The 18,328-nt window shown below is 43.2% G+C and overlaps 1 protein-coding gene and 1 pseudogene across 2 annotated transcripts in view; one reads left to right on the top strand and one right to left on the bottom strand.

The window, feature by feature from the left end:
* Window positions 1-18,328, bottom strand: part of TMEM255A (transmembrane protein 255A) — a 50,210-nt gene that overhangs the window by 10,118 nt on the left and 21,764 nt on the right. Inside the window, exons 5-8 of one of the 2 annotated variants that reach the window (XM_012475618.3) lie at window positions 16,486-16,554; window positions 14,965-15,036; window positions 14,466-14,554; window positions 8,299-8,461 (exon numbers count right to left, since the gene is read on the bottom strand). In XM_012475618.3, the coding sequence (XP_012331041.1) occupies window positions 8,299-8,461; window positions 14,466-14,554; window positions 14,965-15,036; window positions 16,486-16,554 (393 nt within the window). The remainder of the gene's footprint in view (window positions 1-8,298; window positions 8,462-14,465; window positions 14,555-14,964; window positions 15,037-16,485; window positions 16,555-18,328) is intronic. The other variant, XM_012475627.3, reaches the window with a different exon arrangement.
* LOC110569442 (prefoldin subunit 4-like) lies at window positions 1,427-5,040 on the top strand (annotated as a pseudogene).

Below are 18,328 nucleotides of genomic sequence, written 5' to 3'. Positions count from 1 at the left end.
TTATACATGTATGTATGTTTGTAAATGCAAAGAAATTAACCTAGAAAGATGCATAGCAAACTGTTAACTGTGGTTTATCTCTGGGGAGGGGAGTAGTATTACAAACTATATAGGGACTCCTAACTTTCTACTGTATATGTCAAAGTGTTTACAACTAATTTGTATTGTGTCATTTTCCCCAAAGTTTTTAACTTGAAAAATTTAAACCTATAGAAAAGTTAAAATTATTTGTGTGATTTTTTAAAACAAGAATTAAAAAGAAAAAAGAAGACTCAAAATGCAAAATGTCAAATAGACAAGGCTGAAAAGCGTAGTGCTCTTGCTGTGACACAGTGTGCTCAATCACAAAGCGTTTGTAAAAGTTGTAAGGATTCTTAGAGATCTCAACCTTGCTAAGGGGCTTTCCTGAAGACATGAACGGCATTCATTTCTCATCAGCCCTATAGAGTAGAGGCAAAATCCTAGCAGTGCACAGAAGCCATGAAAGACCAAGAAGAATATATTGATCCTTTTTTTGTGTGTGTAAATAATGCAGACATAATTTTATATCCTTTTCACAACATGTGGTGTGTGTAGCCCTTTAAGGGTTAAAGCTAATGTTGTCTAGAATGGAGGCCCTGCTCTTGTCAGGGCCAAAGCACTGCTAAAGGAAGTTATCACTACTCATTAGTTCCCAAGTAGGACTGTGTTTGTGCCACATGGGTCAAGGTGTGGGGTGTTTTTTCCATCTTCCATGTCATTGACATCTCCTCCATTCATGTGTATAATTGAGAGCTGTCTGAAAAATCAATGTGTCTTCTTTCTGGAACATATCTACAGTACATTAACAGAGAAGCAGAAGCTTCCTCTCAAGTGATAAAAAATGTGTAGGCAGGCTTTGGCAGTCACAAAGGCAACCATGTTAGGGTGTTGGCAGGGGGGAACTCCCTTACAGCAAGTTTCAACACAGTTCTGTTGCTCTCTTCCTTGGAGTGGGTTACTGTTTACATCTCTAGGAGGTCTGAAGAGCTACAAACCTCAATCATTATAATGAAGCTCACAGATAGCCAGATAAATGTTTGTCAGCCTCTTCAATGTGTGGGAGAGGGCTGAGATCATGACCATTCCAAGAGCTGGCTTGCTTTACAGAGGAGAGCACTCAGAAATGCCCTTACCTCTCCACCAGAATTCTAAAAAGAAATTTTATCCCTGGGGAAGTACCAGAAATCATGTTCCCTTGGCATTCTGTCAATTAAAAATACACCCTGCAGGTCTTGCTAAATGAAACCAGCTCTTCTATCTAAATAAATTAAGCCTAACTGTGGAGAAACAATAATGCCATGTCATGTAAACTATGTAAAAGTTTTTGTGTGTTCAGCAAGGCCAAGGGTCCAGATAATATTTGAAAGGAAGATGGCTATTATAGAGAAGGCAGCATGAGAAAAACATGAGAGTAAGAGTAAATGAATATAGGAAAGCCTCTCAAGGGAAGAGAGTTGGGGGTAGAGAATATAGAGAAAATGGACAAGGCAACGAGAGAGAGGGAAGAAGAGGAAGTGGGGAGTGGAGTGAATACTTGGTGAGGGATGGGGCAAAAGAGATAACCCAAAATATTGGTCTAGTTATGTTTTAAATCAATAAATCTGATTTTAGAATAAATTTTGGGCTTGTCTCTATTTGTGTGCACATACAGGAGTGTGTGTGTGTGTGTGTGTGTGTGTATCCCATGTGTATGTATGTGTATGTGTGTGTATGTATGTGTATTTCTGTTAGAATTCTGGGGCTTACATGGTGAGACTCCCCCAATATTGATCAGTAGCATTCTGAGCTCCAGTAACACAAAAGGTTACTAGGTAGCACAGGAAATGGTGAAAGCAATCTTGCCTGGACAAAACTGAGTCTATTCTGAGACACTGATTGTGGACTTTGGAAAGAATGCTACTTTTTTCCCTCTCCAGTTTACTCTAAACCAGCGATACCAATTAGGAGAAAATAGAAAGATACATTTACTTTTTAAAGATTCGTCTCAAAAAAAAAAAAAAGAAAAATTCTAGCTGGCTGAGTCCTAAAAAAAAAAAAAAAGATTCATTTCAAATCCTCATATCTTTGGTCAACAAACACTTCTTCAAACATTTCTTTAAGATCTTTTTCACCAAGCACCTCTGGTCAGGGTTCCTTTCAGGATCCCACAACTTTGGAAATGATGATTCCTAGCTGATTCCATTGAAGGCTGCCAGCTCACAGCCCTTGGCTCCTGTCCTCATTCTCTGGAAATGGCTTCCATTAGCCAGCACCCCTGGGCTTCTCTGCAGACCCCAGGGGACTCTACCCAGGGAGAAGCACATCACAAGTCACCAACCACATTTGGATGTAGGCCAAGGATCGTACTCAGGCTCACCTGAATGATGTTCCAGGACTTCTTACACCATGTTCTTGTTTTTCTTAATTTATTATTATTATTATTATTCTTATTATTATTTTTGAGATGGAGTCTCGCTCTGTTGCCAGGCTGGAGTGCAGTGGCGCAATCTCGGCTCACTGCACCTCTGCCTCCCGGGTTAGAGCTATTCTCCTGCCTCAGCCTTCTGAGTAGCTGTGACTACAGGCATGCGTTACCACGTCCAGCTAATTTTTGTATTTTTAGTAAAGACAAGGTTTCACCACGTTGGCCAGGATGGTCTCAATCTCTTGACCTCGTGACCCACCTGCCTCGGCCTTCCAAAGTGCTGGGATTACAGGCACGAGCCACAGTGCCTGACCCACCGTGTTCTTATTTTAATATAGTGATCTAGGCAACGGTTCCTCCTTGGTACCCTTTTCTGTGCCCCCGCTGTTGTTCTCTAATCTCATGAATCAAAGATCTTCTCCCCTGATCTTTGCTTTCATTTTCTTTCTGCCCTCGTCCTTGATAGAGTTCTCAGGTTTGACATTTGATAATGCTCGGTACTTCCCTTGCTCTCCTTTCTTACTGTGAAAGAAGCTCCCAACAGGTGAAAATAACTTGCTTTTAATTTTTTAAATCAAATCAACTAAACAAAGGAGGTAATATCTGTTAAAACACTCATAGAACCGGAAAGGGCTATCCAAATGTTAGTCAGATGCAGCTGGGATGGAGTAGAAAGAGCAAAGGCTCTGGCATCTGACAAATCTGGGCTCCAGTCCCAGTTCCGCTACTCAGTTCTGGGCAAGTCACTTGACCCCTCTTGGCCTGTTTCCTCACCTGTTAAACAGAGACAGTAATACCTACCTCACAAGGTATTAATAGTGAAAATTAATTGTGCAAAACCACTTTGTAGATAGTTAGGGGCCATTATTGCCTCAATCAGGACAGACCACCAGCAAACCCTTTTTTTCCTTGGGAGATCAAAGATAACAGTGAAATTAAGAATGCAGAAACAAATCTATATATCTGCAGTTAATTGATTTTTGACAGGGTTGCTAGGACCATAAAGTACGGAAAGAGCAGTCTCTTCAACAGATGTGCTGGGAAAATTGGATATCCAAATGAAAAAGAATGAAGTTGGACCCCTACCTTATACTAGATATAAAAAGTAAATCAAACTAGATCAAAGCCCTAAATGTAACAGCTAAAACTATAAAATGCTTAGACAAAAATGTGGAAATCATGACCCTGGGTTTGGCAATACATTCTTAGATATAACACTAAAAGCACAAGCAACAAAAGAAAAGATAGATAAATGACACTTCATCAAAATTAAAACCTTTTGTGCATCAAAGGCCATTATCAAGAAAGTGAAAAGACAACTCACAGAATGGGAGGAAATACTTGCAAATCACATATTTGATAATGGTCTAGTATCCACTATTTATAAAGAACGCTTACAACTCAACAACAGCAAAACAGATTTTAAAATGGGCAGGATGCTTGGTTAGTGGCCAGGTGTCAGCTGCAGCAGGGGAGTGGAGGGTGTGGGATGCTGGGGGTGCCCAGCTCTGAAGCTCAGTGTGGGGCCCAAGACCAAGGCCCCCAGTTCTTAGAGCTGCTCTGTGGGGAGCCCTGTCTGCACCCAGGGCCTTAAGCATTTGCTTAGATGCCTGGCTTGCTGAGGCAGGAGGCCCCCAGGCCAGAATCCATGGAGGGCTCTAGGCCACCTCTCTCAGTATTGAGGGTGCCTCTGGGGAGCATGAGGACCCTGCAGTCCAGGCCTTGTCCTGGGTGTGGGAAGCTGAAGGTCCCATTGACTGAGGTTTTATGCTTTTATGCATTTGATGCACTGATATGGTTTGGATTTGTGTCCCCACGCAAATCTCATCTTGAATTACAATCCCTGTAATCCCCAGGTGTTGAGGGAGCGACCTGGTGGGAGATGATTGGATCATAGGGGTGGTTCCCTCATGCTGCTATTATCATGATAGTGAGTGAGTTCTCATGAAATCTGATGGTTTTATAAGGGCTATTCCCCATTTGCCTCCTTCACATGCACTCTCACCTGTTGCCATGTAAGATGTGCCTGCTTCCCCTTCTGCCATAATTATAAGTTTCCTGAGGCCTTCTTAGTTATGCAGAACTGTGAGTCAATTAAACCTTTTTTTCTTTATAAATTACCCAGTCTTGGGCAGTTCTTTATACCAGTGTGAGAATGGACTAATACATGTACTTTACCTGGGTTATCACATCAGCCCTCACAAGTCCACAGGTAGGTGCTACTAGTACTGTTGCTTACAGGCTGCAGAAGATGTCAATTCTACTTTTGAATATCAACAAAAGATAAACAAATTTGCAAGGAATGTGAGTAGAATCACAGAGCTGAAGGAAGAAACAGAAGTAAAAAGGAAACAACTCCAAAATTTAGAGGATGCTTGCAATGACATCCTGCTTGCAGATGATGACTGCTTAATGATACCTTATCAAATTGATGTTTTCATTAGCCTTTCTCAAAATGAATCACAAGAAATGCTAGAAGAGGCGAAGAAAAATTGGCAAGAAGAAACTGATGCCTTAGAATCCAGAATGGTATCAATTCAGTGTTAGCAGATTTGAACATTCAGTCATATACAAAATTTGCGAGCAACATAAACCTTGAAGCTGATGAAAATTAAACATTTTATAATACTTAAAAAATTTGTTTCACAAACTTGAATATTGTTTGGAAAATAAAAACTGGGCAAAGAGCTTGAATAGATATTTCTCCAAAGAAGATATTAAAATTCCCTACAAGCATATGAAAAGATGCCCAACATCACTGATCAGCAGGGAAGTGGAAATCAAAATCACAACAAGATACCACTTTGTGCCCACTAGAATGTTTATAATTTTTTAAGAAAGTGTTGGTGAGGATGTGAAGAAATTAAAACCCTCACACACTGCAGGTAGGAATGTAAAATGACACAGCTGCCTTGGAAAACAGTTTGGCAGGTCCTCAAAATCACCACATGACCCAGCAATTCCACCCATAGGTGGAAGAAGAATTGGAAGCAGGTAATCAAATAAGTACTTGTACATGAATGTTCATGGCAGCACTGTTCCTAGTAGCCAAAATGTGAAAACAGCCCAAATATCCATCAATGGATAAAAAACTAAGCAAAATGTGGTCTGTCCATACAATGGAATACTATTCAGCCATAAAAAGAAATGAAGCATTGATGTATGCTACAAGGTAGATGAATCTTAAAAATAAAATTATGATCAGTGAAAGGAGCCAGACCCAGAAGTTCGAATATTGCATGATTCCATTTATAGAAAATACCCATAATAGGTAAATCCATAGGGACAGAAAGCAGATTAGGGGTTGCTGAGGGCTCAGGGAAGGGGCAATGAGGAGTGACTGTTTAATAGTAATGAAAAAGGTTCTAGAACTAGATAGAAATGATTGCACAACATTGTGAATGTATTAAATGCCACTGAGGTGTACACTTTGAAGTGATTAATTCAGGGGACTAAAGCTAAGGCTAAAAGCTTGGCAGGGCTGTATTTCTTAGCATATCACCTTCCTAATCCTCCCTTCTTTCCAACTTCCAGAAATTTCTTGAAAGTGTCCATTTAGCTGCTCTCCCTGTCTTCCTCAGATGCCCTTTGCCTTCAAAATCCAATTCCTTCCATCACTATGGAAAAGGGTCTTATCAAATCCTTCACACTGAGAGATTAGTAACTCAAAGTATTAACACTTCTGTGGCCTACTGGCCTTTTCCTTTGTTTAATACATGCATTTTGAAAGTGGACAAGGAGAAAAAGCACAATGCTTATCTTAAAGCAAGGAATAAAAAATGGTGGCATTTCAGCACCCACAGTAGGGTAAAATTGGAGAGGAAGGAAGCCTTACAGGCACCCCACAGAGCCTACCAAGTAGCCACCACCTACTCCATTTGTGCATCAAGGTAACTCTGCCATCCAAGCCTGAAAGCTCTAGGGACAATTTAGAGAACTCTTAACACCCATCCTGAGGTCCAGTCTCCTCAACTCGACAAACCAGGGATCTTCTCTTCCAGCCAGAGCTGCTGAGATTCCACACAATGCCTGTACTTTCATCTGCCCCTTGGAGAAAGTCTCCAAGAACAAAGGGCATTCTTTTCTCCAAAGAAGCCCCAACCCAGAAACAGCTTTTTCCCAGCTCTCTCACCTAAAAGCTTCCTCAAGGCCAAATTTACAGGAAATCCTTTTCCCTCCTGGGGCTCCACCTTTGCTGATGCTTCCCCTACTCATTAGTGCTTGGGCCTTCCAGAGTCTGGAGAGGGAAGCTGGGATAAGAAATGTGCAGATGAGAAAGGGAGAGAAAGAAGAAAGACAGAGTGCAGACGAGCAGGAAAGGATTTATCTTGATTTAGAGTCATCAGCAGGCAACACTTAATGCTTCCAGTCAGCCCAGTACTGCTGGAGACTTGTGGTCCAAAACGACAGAGGTTTTTCATTTTCCCTTGTCTTACCCCACCATTCACTTTCCAACATTCATTGTTTTGACAATCCAGGATCAAATGACAAACTGCCTTTCAGGTTTCTGTTCTTAAGGGACCTGAAAATACGACAGAAACAGCCAAGGGCCTAGGGGGCTAATTTCTGGGATCAAAGGAAAGTCCCTCTTAGTCACAAAATAATTCCATAAAGAGATGTGAGATGTTCACTTAAAGCAGTGGTATTCAATCATGGCTACAGATCAGAATCACCTGGGAGCTTAAAAAAAACCTGATACCTGGACTTCAGTTTAGACCAATTAAATCAGAATCTCTAGAGAAGGGGCCCAAGCCTTTTTTTTTTCTTTTTTTCTTTTTAGAGACAGGGTCTCACTCTGTCACCCAGTCTGGAGTGCAGTGGTGCAATCCTAGCTTACTGTAACCTCAACCTCCTGGGCTCAAGTGATCCTCCCACCTCAGCCTCCCAAGTAGCTGGGACTACATGTGTGTGCCACTATACCCAGCTAATTTTAAAAAGTTTCATATATTATATATATATAGAGATAGATATATATACAGAGGGGGGTCTTGCTATGTTGCTCAGGCTAGTCTCAAATCCCTGGGCTCAATCAATCCTCCTGTCTTGGCCTCCCAAAAGGCTGACATTACAAGCATGAGCCACCATGCTGGGCAGGTGATTCTTATATGAAGCCAGGTTGATTAACCATAACTCAAAGCTATTACCTCCATAACTAGAGATTTAGGTTTATCACATAAGCAATGCTTAGAAATGCCTTAAAGGGAAAGGAAAAAAAACTACTATATGGAGTACCTACTGAATGCCAAGTTCTGGTGTGCCTTTGCAGACACACACGCACACAAATGGAAAAGATTTGGAAGGGAAGAATGGAAAGTGGGGAGGTTGAGGTCGAGGTCCAGGATGAAGGCAAGACCTGGCAAGCAACTTAGACTAGAACTGGCTCTGCGAATGCAAACAGAAAAGAGCCCAGATGCTCTTTCTGAAGAAACTTCAGGATGAAATACCTGGGGTGGGGGAGACTAGCATTAATCATACCTATAGCTAAAATAACCTTTCCTTCCATCTCTTGCAAAGTTTGTAGGGGGAAAACTATTCCCAGAAAATTCTACTAAAAGTGTGGGGTGGGGGTATAAAAGACTATGTTTACATAACCAGTGCAAATGGGGGAACTGAGAACGCCCCTTCCTCCTCTCGCCTCACCCCCAGAATGTGCCTCCAGAACACAGGTAATTCATGTATAACAAGAAATATTTGCAGACTGATGACATTACCTAGCTCCTTCAACTTGAGATATTTGAAGGAAGCTACATCCTTGAAGCAATTGCTTCTGATTCCTCCCTTGAAAATACATATCTGCATTTTCCCCAACTGCCTCACCTTCCCCCATCCCCAACAGGGGCCACTGTGAAAAACAAAGTCACTTCTTTCCTCACCATGTCCTTAAAGCCTCCGAGGACAGCGGCAGTGATGATGCCCAGGAACAGGCCGACAATGTTGAGGATGGTGGCAGACCAGAGCAGGTGGTAGAGGTGGATGATATCTTGGCAACTGCTGACATCGATGTATTCGTAGTACCCACCAGTGATCTCCACCCGGCTGGACAGGGAGGAGTACACTCCAGTCAGTCCCCAGGGAGCAGGCTGTCCTCCCCGTCCCCCACCCAACCCTGAGATTGGGCTACCATACAGCTCAGCGAAAAGACAGGTGGGCAGGTGGGGAGCTATAGTAACAGACATCATAGCCATGCACTATAATAAATCAGAGTGTGATTGTTTATCCCCACCTCCCCAAAAAAACCTCCTACCTCCCAGAAAAATACTTGAAACCATCACTAACACTAATCCTAGATAGCATTTATTGACACTTGCTATGTACCAGGCACAGTGCTAAGCATTTTACATATGTGAATTCATTAAATCTGTGCTGTTTAATATTGTAGCTACTAGCCACATGTGGCTATTTAAATTTAAATTAAGTAAAAAGAAAAATTAAGTTGCTAAGTCTCACTTATGTACTGTCTGACTCGAGCAACTTACTTAACTCTTAAGTTACTTACTTAACCTCTCTGAGCCTGGGGGAGGTAATACCAGCAGGCATGAAAGCAGTACTTAAACATATACCAAGGGGTCCCACGAAAATATATAGCTACATTTTGTTCCTTCTAAGAGCCAGCCTCTGGCAACACAATTAAAACCTTTGAACCCTGTTCTTAAAGGTATTAACACTTTATTTTGTTTTTTTTGGTTGGTTGGTTTTATTTTATTTTATTTTTTTTGAGACAGGGTCTTGCTCCGTCACTCAGGCTGGAGTGCAGTGGTATGATCATGGCTCACTGCAGCCTCAACCTCCTTGACTCAAGTAATCCTCCAACCTCAGCCTCCCAAGTAGCTGGGACTGCAGGCTCACACTGCCATGCCCAGCTAATTTTTGTCAAGATGTGGTTTTGACATGTTTCCCAGGCTTCTCTTGAACTCCTAGGCTCAATCTATCCTCCCATCTCAGGCTCCTAAAGTCCTGGGATTACAGGTGTGAGCCACTGTGCCTGGCCAATATTAACACTCTGTAGGCACAAGCCACAACATGGGAATAGGATAGTAGTTTGTTTTAAAATATTCAATACTTTTAGAGAATATATACTTGGTTTCAGTTTGAGTGGTTCTAGCAGCTATTTAATTTTTTTTTTATCACTGAACCATGAAGCAAAAAAGCTAGTTCTTAGATATGGTTCAGGTTTAGCAAATTAATGCGGTTTGTTTCTGCTTGAGATTCAGGATTCCATTTGGTTCAGTCTCTGGGCAGAGCTTCCTCTGAAATTGCACCATTTGCATTCCCACTGCTCCCATCCTCATGCCTCCATCACTGTAAGGTTGTCCTGCCAGACACTACTGCTGCCTGATTACTCTTTCTAAAACACTTTTGAAAACATGTCATTCACTTAATCAAAACCCTTCGGTGGCTCCCCAGTACCTTCAGGGGAGTGCTCAAATTCCTTAGTCTACCAAAGTCTAGCCCCCAAATAGAGTACGCACTCCAGCCAGGCTGGAGTCCACAGAAGCCCCACACTGGCTATGCTGGGTACTTATTCCAAACGTTTGCTCAGATTTCTCCCCCTGCATTGAAGGTATCACTTTCTGTTCTCTGCCTATCCTAATCTCTCACTGCTCAAAGCTTCAATAGTGCCTTCTTCAAAGATGTCACTGCCCGTTCATTAGCTTTTCCCTTAGACTCCCATAGTCTATTCCTCTTAGTTTGGCACTTTGTGTATATTAATAATTCAGTTATTTATTTAATCTAATATGTATTGGGAGTGTATTCAGTGCTAAGTACTGTGCTGGTGCTAACGTTACAATCATGGCCAAGGCGACATGATGTTTCTGTTGAAATCGAAACCTCTTGAGGGCAAGGGTCGTCTCTTGACATTCCTTTGTGTCTCTCTCACTGCCTAGCAGTGGTAGAAACATTAAAGGTCGTCAATAAATACTCAGTGAATGAGTAACTGAGTGCAAAGACTAATCATTGTATTGATCATGAGATTGATTACCCAATGTGGGTTTTTGCCCCCTTGCTCTCAACATTCTGAGTGGGCCTGGAGAAACGGATAACCTCTCCGTGTTTCGGTCTCCTACTTAACAAAGTAGACAGCAAAAGATCTTAGATAAGGCAGGAGGACATCATTCTGCTCTTCCATAAAAGCCTGGAACACTCACCAATTCTTGGTGGACAGGCATTGGCAATGGGTAGCCTCTGTGTGTGTCTCTCCTCTCTCCTACTGCATGCATTGTGCATATCTGTTGAAGTCCCCCTCCCTGCAATCCCCCTGGCAAATTCAGTTCCTTAAAAGCAAAACTGTGTTTTATTGATGCCCATTCTTTTAGAACAGCCCCTAGCACATAGTAGGGGCTCAAGAGACGTTTGTCGAAGAAAGGAGTGAAGGGAAGTAAGCTATCTTCTTTCATTTTATTACCAGCTGATGCCTTTCACAAACCACTCCATTTCCTTTAGTTTACACGCTGAAAACCAGTGATATTGACTTGACCTTACAAAGATGAGTGAGTAGATGAAAGCCTGAAGTACTCTGAAAGGCAGCTGCTGAGGAGCTGTGTCCTAGAGAAAGCTACCTTCCTGCATGAGGCTAAATGGAATAATCTATGTTTGATATTAAACCCTCAACACCCCTGACGTCAAAGAAGGTCTGTGGGTTTGACGGGACAGTAGAGACTCTGTTTCTGTAGCACTGTACAAATGATTGCCTGATGTTTTTGTTCCCACTTTTTTTTCTTGGCCTCCCTTCCAGGAAATGGACTGCAGGAGCTGGCAATTGATTAAAAATAGGCTTCGTGTGAGGAAAATGAATACACATTTGGCAAAAATAAAGTCTCCAGGCCTCAGAATGCTTATTGCTAGCTATATTTAGGCCCTGCGTTTAGATCTCTTTGGCTCTGGGTGGAAAAAGCTTCAGGTCAAGAAAAAACGTTTTCCTCTATTGCGGGACCCTTACCTCTTCAGTCTCAGCCTGAGTTTATGGCCTGGTGGGACTGTTTCCTCAGGGAAAGCTAAGCAAGTCATTTTCTACTGGCTTTGCCCTTGGAATCTTAGCACTACAGACTTGGGAAAGGGCTTTGAGAGAAGTCCAGGGCTGGCTTCCAGGCGCTAGATAGGTGAAAAACACTTCTAGGCTTGAAGATCTTTAGGAGGAGTGTTCCTATGACCTCTAGTCCAATATTTTATTTTCCCCAGTGAAAATGGAGTTCTTCTTTTTGTTCCTTTTCAACAAATGTCATTCCCTTTTCATCAGTTCTTTACTCATGCTCAGCCCTGTGCTGGGGCCAGGGGAGTATAGATAAGATTAATTCATGCTCCCTGCCCTTAGGGAGTGCATAGTTTAGCACAGCTCCTCATAAAATTCCTTGAAGACTATTCTGGTATAACTTGCTTTAAGAAAGTAAGGAAGTCAATTTTTATGAAGTTCAGATTGACGGAAAGAAAGAATGGACTTGAGCCTCCACTTTCAAAAAAAATTCACCTGAGCGCTCAGCTAAATGGAATTTAAAGGAGGATTTTGCTATTCAAACCTTTTTCAGAAACACACCCATCACAGAAAAAAAAAAAAAAGGTGTGTCTGCAAGGAATCACTTCTCAGCCCTCTCAGTGGGCCTCCTCTCTCCTTGAGATCTCAGGCCCAGTTCTGGCTGGCTCCCAGCACCACCCAAGGAGGCCATGAAATGGGAAAGAAGAGGAGAGCACCAAGGAAAAGAGAGAAGGATGGCAGGAGGAGGGAGAAGAAAGGGAGGAGATAAAAACAAAGAGAAAGACAGATCAGGGGAGGCAAGAGGAAATATAGTAAAATAATTCCAATTTCCCTAGGACCCGTGTTACATTTCTTTGATCATTTTTGTAAGGATGGACTGAGGAAGTACAATTATAGCCAGCTCTCGATCATTGCTGATAAGGAGGGAAGTCCCTTACAAGTGATAGTTATTATTACAACATGAATAATTGAACTCCCCAGACAATCCCTAAACCTCATTTGAATCTGTAGATTTCTTTCCCAACTGCCAAACCTTTCAACAAAATGAGACTGGCACTAGTAAAGAAGGTAAAGGGCTAGTGTATGGTCTATGCCTTCTCCTCCCTGCCTCTTTTTTTTTGAGACGGAGTTTCGCTCTTGATACCCAGGCTGGAGCGCAATGGCGCGATCTCGGCTCACCGCAATCTCCGCCTCCTGGGTTCAGGCAATTCTCCTGCCTCAGCCTCCTGAGTAGCTGGGATTACAGGCACGCGCCACCGTGCCCAGCTAATTTTTTGTATTTTTAGTAGAGACGGGGTTTCACCATGTTGACCAGGATGGTCTCGATCTCTTGACCTCGTGATCCTCCCGCCTCGGCCTCCCAAAGTGCTGGGATTACAGGCAAGTCTTAATTATTAAACCAGAATAACTGGCCCCAAAATACCAACAGTAGGGAATGTGAGTGAGGAGGGGGCTGCATCCACCTGCTGCCTCTGAATCTAGCTCCATCCATCCCCACTTTGCAGGTTCCTTCCCTTACTCCCTTCTGTGGCCTTCAGCTCACCTTCACTAAGATTCTGAAGGAAATACGTGCATGACAGACATTGGTCGACATATACTGCATGGGGAGGTGTTTACTCACAGTGCACATCACCTACTCACGCATCCCTGTTGATTCCATCTGCTAAATTGCTCTTAAAATGATTCCCTGCTTTGTATTGTCTCCAACTTGATCTAGGCACCATTCTGTATGGCCTGCAGTCTTGCAGTGGCCTCCTAGCTGCTTCCATTCCTCAATCATTCAAGTCCATCTTCCATGCTGTAACCTTCAGTGGCCCTCAATTGCCTACAGGGTCAAGTCCAGAGTCATTCCTATGGCCAATGAGATCTCTATCATCTGATCTCTGGCTACACCTCTGCCTTACCTCCTATCACACCTTATGTAACTACCTCTATCCCCTACCTCTTGACAATTACCAGGAATAAATATCCTTCCCACCTCTATCTTCTTTTGGTTTGCCTCCTAATTCCCTACTTATTCTGTAAGTCTGAGCTCCCACATCACCTACTCTTTGACACTGCTCCCCTCCCAGCAAACTCTGACTTTCATTCATTGGGCCTCCAGAGTCCTCACCACATCCACTGATTCCCACTGCACTTATCACACTATATTGCAATCGATTGTTCACATGCCTTCTCTACTGGTCTGCGAGCTCCTCAGTGGCAATCTCTATATTCCTAGCACCTAAATATGTTTTGAAAGAAAGAATAAATAATGCTTTGGCAATTTTCAGGGCACAGAGCCAGAGTGGTTGCAGCAGAACCAGCACCAAAATTGCTCCTGCCTCAGAACCTTTGCACTTGCTATTCTCTCTGCTCAAAACACTCTTTCTCTGGGTATCTACTTGGGTTGCCCCCCTCAACTACATTCAGGTCTGCACAAATGTCACCTGCTTTAAGAGGCTTTCCCTGGATACTCTAACATAGAGTGTGCATGCATGTCCATGTGTGCATGTGCACATGCACGCACACACCCCTCATTACTATGTATGTCTCCTGCTTCATTTTTCTTCAGAGCTCTGATCACCACCTGGCATTATATTATATATTTCTGTATTTGATGATTGTTTCCCGTACTAGAATATAAGCTCCACGAGGGAAAGGACTTCTGTTTCGTTGGCTGCTGAATCTTCAGTGTCTAGAACAGAGCCAGGTACTGAGAAGATACTCAATAACTATTCACAGAACGTTGTTAAACTTGGATATAGACAGAGCTGAGTTTGAATCTCATACATAGTATTTTCAATGTCTGTGTAACCTTGGGCTAGTTATCTGTTTTCTGTGACCTTCACTCTCCTTATCTATAAAGTGAGCATTACTCTGCATACATCATAAGTAAGAATTAAATGAGATCAAGTATGTGAATGTACCTAGCATGATGCCTGGCACAGAGAAGGCAAGTAATGTCTGTTAGTTAACAGATCAATGTCTTCCACTTCCCTGATTCCTACCATGCACCTTTCCTTACCCTCAGCTCTTCTAGTGTCCATTGTGGTCAAACCATTATTCCTGTGTCAGGGCCTCAACACTTACTTGCCACAGTTGTAGAGGTCACAGCAGAAGCAGGTGTTTCCCCGGATGCGAGGTGTGCAGAATTCACGGCTGAGGTGAGGGCAGTTAACCTGAGGGTATATAACAGTGAGGAGATGAACTGGCATTGGATGGCAGGTAGGACCCTCTGGGATTGGAAATGCAAGTTAGTGACTGATGGAGACAGTAAGGATGGCTTTGAAATGAACACACCAACGTGTGAGAGGGATGGGGCTGGGTGGGGAGCTGGCTGAACTTGTGCATGAGGCAAGTCACTGTGTAGCTGGGCTCATGTCCAGCCTCAGCCACAGCCCTCAGTGCCCCATCCCTGAAGGGTGGAAATGGAGAGAAGGAAGGACAGATGGAAGAACAGACGGAAGAACAAATGGACTCGAGGAAATGAGGATAGGAGGGAAGGGAAAATCAGGGCACAGGAGGAAAGCAGATAAGGTGGGAAGGAAGACAGAGGGGCCGGTGCATGCACTCTGAAGTACAATAGTACCTCTCTAGCTGCCTGGGTAAGGTTCCTCATAACCCTCGTGGAAGGAGAATTTTTGGTTGAGGAACTTATGACCTTATATAGGAAAAATAGGGTTAGGGGGACCAGGGTTACAAGTGAACCTATGGAAGTCATTAATATTTTTACAGTCACCAAATTAACACAAGAAAGCTATTATGACAAAATCCAGAGAACAGCAATGACATTTTATACATTTTGAGTTAGCAAAAAGGTGTTAAAAATGAAAAAGAGCTCTATTTACCATCTTTTGTTAGCAAGAAATTTTCCAGCTCTCTCCGCCTTCCAGATGCAATGAAGTGCTGGCAAATTTGTCTTGCCTTGTTATAGAGAATATTCATAGTAAGTGGGCATTTTCTTTCTATATTGAGTCCTTCATCTAAATGCTCACTGCCTTTCAGATAAGCTGTTAGCATATACACATTTCTATTCCCCCATCTAACCTAAGAACAGTGAGATAAAGAGTAAACTTATGGTTGTTAAAAGAAAAAGGAGTCAAGTGAACGGCAGAGACATAATCAAAGTATTTGCCATGGTGCCTTGGGAGCAGGACTGCTTTGCCTTACTCCAAGGGCACCCATTCGCATTGTACTTTATGTAAAATGGCTTCCCCTGAACTTGTGCAATGCAGTGGCCATTTTACCTCCACTTGACTTCCTTTTCTCTTCCCAACTGAAAGTTTACCATTTTTCTAACTTTTTGGGGATGATTGCCTTTCAGTGTGAGGTTAATCGAGTACAAAATTGTCAAGATTCCTGGAAGCCTAGGTACAGTTTCACGTACCTGGAGATACCTGGATTGGGAAGGGATTATTGTGTACTGAAATGAAAGCTCTCCAAAAATGACTTGGAGCCACACTTTACCTCACTACGCTTTGCATCTAGCTCTGCCTGAGGCAACATGGAACATAAGGAGAGCTGTGTGGGGCAGGAGACTCATATGTGCCCACTCAAGCATTATTAGGTGGCCTCTTGGAGGTGTTATGAGAGGGGCCAGGCTGACAGTCCCAGCCTCCCCAGAACAAAGAGGTGGATCTGGCTTCTCAGTTACCCTCATTTGGCTTCCAGATCCATCCTATGTGTGGAACTCAGGTTCTGCCTCCCTAGTTCAGGCCTAGTGCCCCGGTGGGGCTCCCATTTTTCTTCCAACTGAGCACCGAGTTCGGGTAACTGAGCCATCATCCACAGAGATAGGGGAGGGCATGTCCTATGGCCTCTGTACTCTCATCTGTCCCCCGAGGATCAAAGCCACATATGGAGAGGCTGCCTGCTGGGGTCAGAGGGTCAGCCTGTGGCCACAGAACAAAGTAAAACTGATTAGGTCTCATGAAGCTCCAATCTATGACCATGGCCTCATTAGCAATGTGCTCTGACCCACTGAACAAATAAGGTATAGACACCTAGAAATAAACCTTAGGCCCATGAAAAGTAATAAAAGAAAGGATGTTTCAGACAGAACAGAGGACTTTCCCAGGAGGTAAAGACATGCAACCTCATTCTGGCTCACCTCCTCAGCTTCCTTCTGGGATGTCTTGGGAACATAGTGGCACCGGTTAGCATAGAGTGGTTTCAGATCCTGAAAAGGGAAACAGCAAACCAAAGGGGTTTTGGCTTTGGAAAATAAAATAGCGAGTGTTCTACTTAGTAATAAAAGGTTTGAACGCACACACATACGCACACACACTCACACACAAGCAGGCAGGCAGTAGATTGGATTAATTTCTGACAGTCACCTGTCTAGGGAGACTGAGTGAAGATTAGACAAAAATACCTTTAAAATTACTTTCTATTAGGCTACTCGGTTAATGAGAAATTATGAAACTGATTGAGAAACGGGCTTCTTGAAATTTCCTCCCACCCCCCCCCTTTTTTTTTTTACTTCTAGGCTTTATCTTCGTGCAAACAGTCCCCAGGGAACAAGATGTAAAACTCCAGGTTATTGTGAAATGACACTTTCAAACAGAGGGAGCTCAACTTCAACACTGAGGTCGGTCTGATTATCACTTTGGAACAGGACTAGGGCTGGCTGACTTGTATTCCTTGCTGTCATTTCCACGTTTTTTTTTTTCAGAAGGAAGAACTTAGGAAGAAAGCCTCAGGAGGAGGGGCAGCCCCTGAGGCTGCTGTAGATTTTGACTCAACTGAACTATGAGCCATTTTCACCCAACTACATAGATTAGATAAAGTCAGTGAACTCCAAAAATATTGTTCAAGCCTCAGAAAACCAACATGGGGCTCAAGGACAGTCAATTTACTCTGCTGGCTTGGCCAGATTCCTGATGAGAGAGAGCTCACATGCATGGGGGTTGGGGTAGAACCAATAGACCCAAGCCAGGGCTGCCTGGAAGCTTCCAGGCAGGAGCTGCTGTTCACTTTCTGAGCTGATGCTAAACATCCCCTGAGTGGTAGGGGGCTTCTGCCAAAGGCACCTTAGGACGGGACAAACAGCTTATGCAAATTGACCTTGGGGTTTGGCAGAAGTACCCAGGCAGAGGGAATTTATGTATTGTCTCCTTCCCTTCTGCCCCCACTTCTTTCACCATTTCCGATCATCTCGGTGGCTGCTTTTCCCCACACATGTGATTTAGCATCTCTTGTACTTGGCACTTAAATGCCTCCTGCCTTCTAGCTGGCCTCCCCATTAAGGATCTAGGACTTTCCATCAGCTAGCTACTTCTACATGAAAGTCCTGCCTGCTCAATGTTCTAAAAGTACCTTGCCCTGTTAGCTTAGCCTGGAGTCTGGCTGGAGAGGAATGAGCGTGTTCATGTTCACACCTGGCAGGGCTTACTTTCAAACTTTTTTGTGTGGGTAGTGGCAGAATAATTATCATAATTATCCTGCTGAAGAGGAGGCTTAATGTGCTGGTCACAGCCCTCCTCACGTTCTGGTTTTACAAAAAGCATTCAACCACCAAGTGCCTTAAATGAAGACAGACGTGTGATAGTTGCCCATTTGCTGCCTCTGGCTGATATTCTTCATTAAGGTCCCAGAAGAGGAACAAGAACAAGGCAATTGGGAGGCAAGAAAAGGTCACCCAGCCAGTGTTTAGCAACCTCTGCAATCTAAAGGGCCACCAACTATGGAGTGAAGGGGTAGAAAAGGAAATTGCTTTATGTTGAGTGGCTGTTCTATGCCAGGCCCTCTTAGGGCATGTCCACACCCATGATTTAATTTCATCCTCATGCTAACCCTGAAAGGTAGGTTACTACTATATCCATTTGGAAGAAAAGGAAACTATGGTACAAGAAGGTAAAGTGATTTTTCCAAGCTAGTTAATGGCTATACTAGGGAGAGGGGAAATAAAAGAAATATGAGACAAAAGAGAGATGGCACAAGACACATAGAGG

Source organism: Aotus nancymaae, unplaced genomic scaffold (assembly GCF_030222135.1).
Source record: "Aotus nancymaae isolate 86718 unplaced genomic scaffold, 86718_ANA_hifiasm-v0.15.2.pri h1tg000004l, whole genome shotgun sequence".
Lineage (NCBI taxonomy): Eukaryota > Metazoa > Chordata > Mammalia > Primates > Aotidae > Aotus > Aotus nancymaae.
The sequence above is the reverse complement of the archived record's forward strand: the minus strand, read 5'-3'. Positions and strand labels throughout refer to the sequence as shown.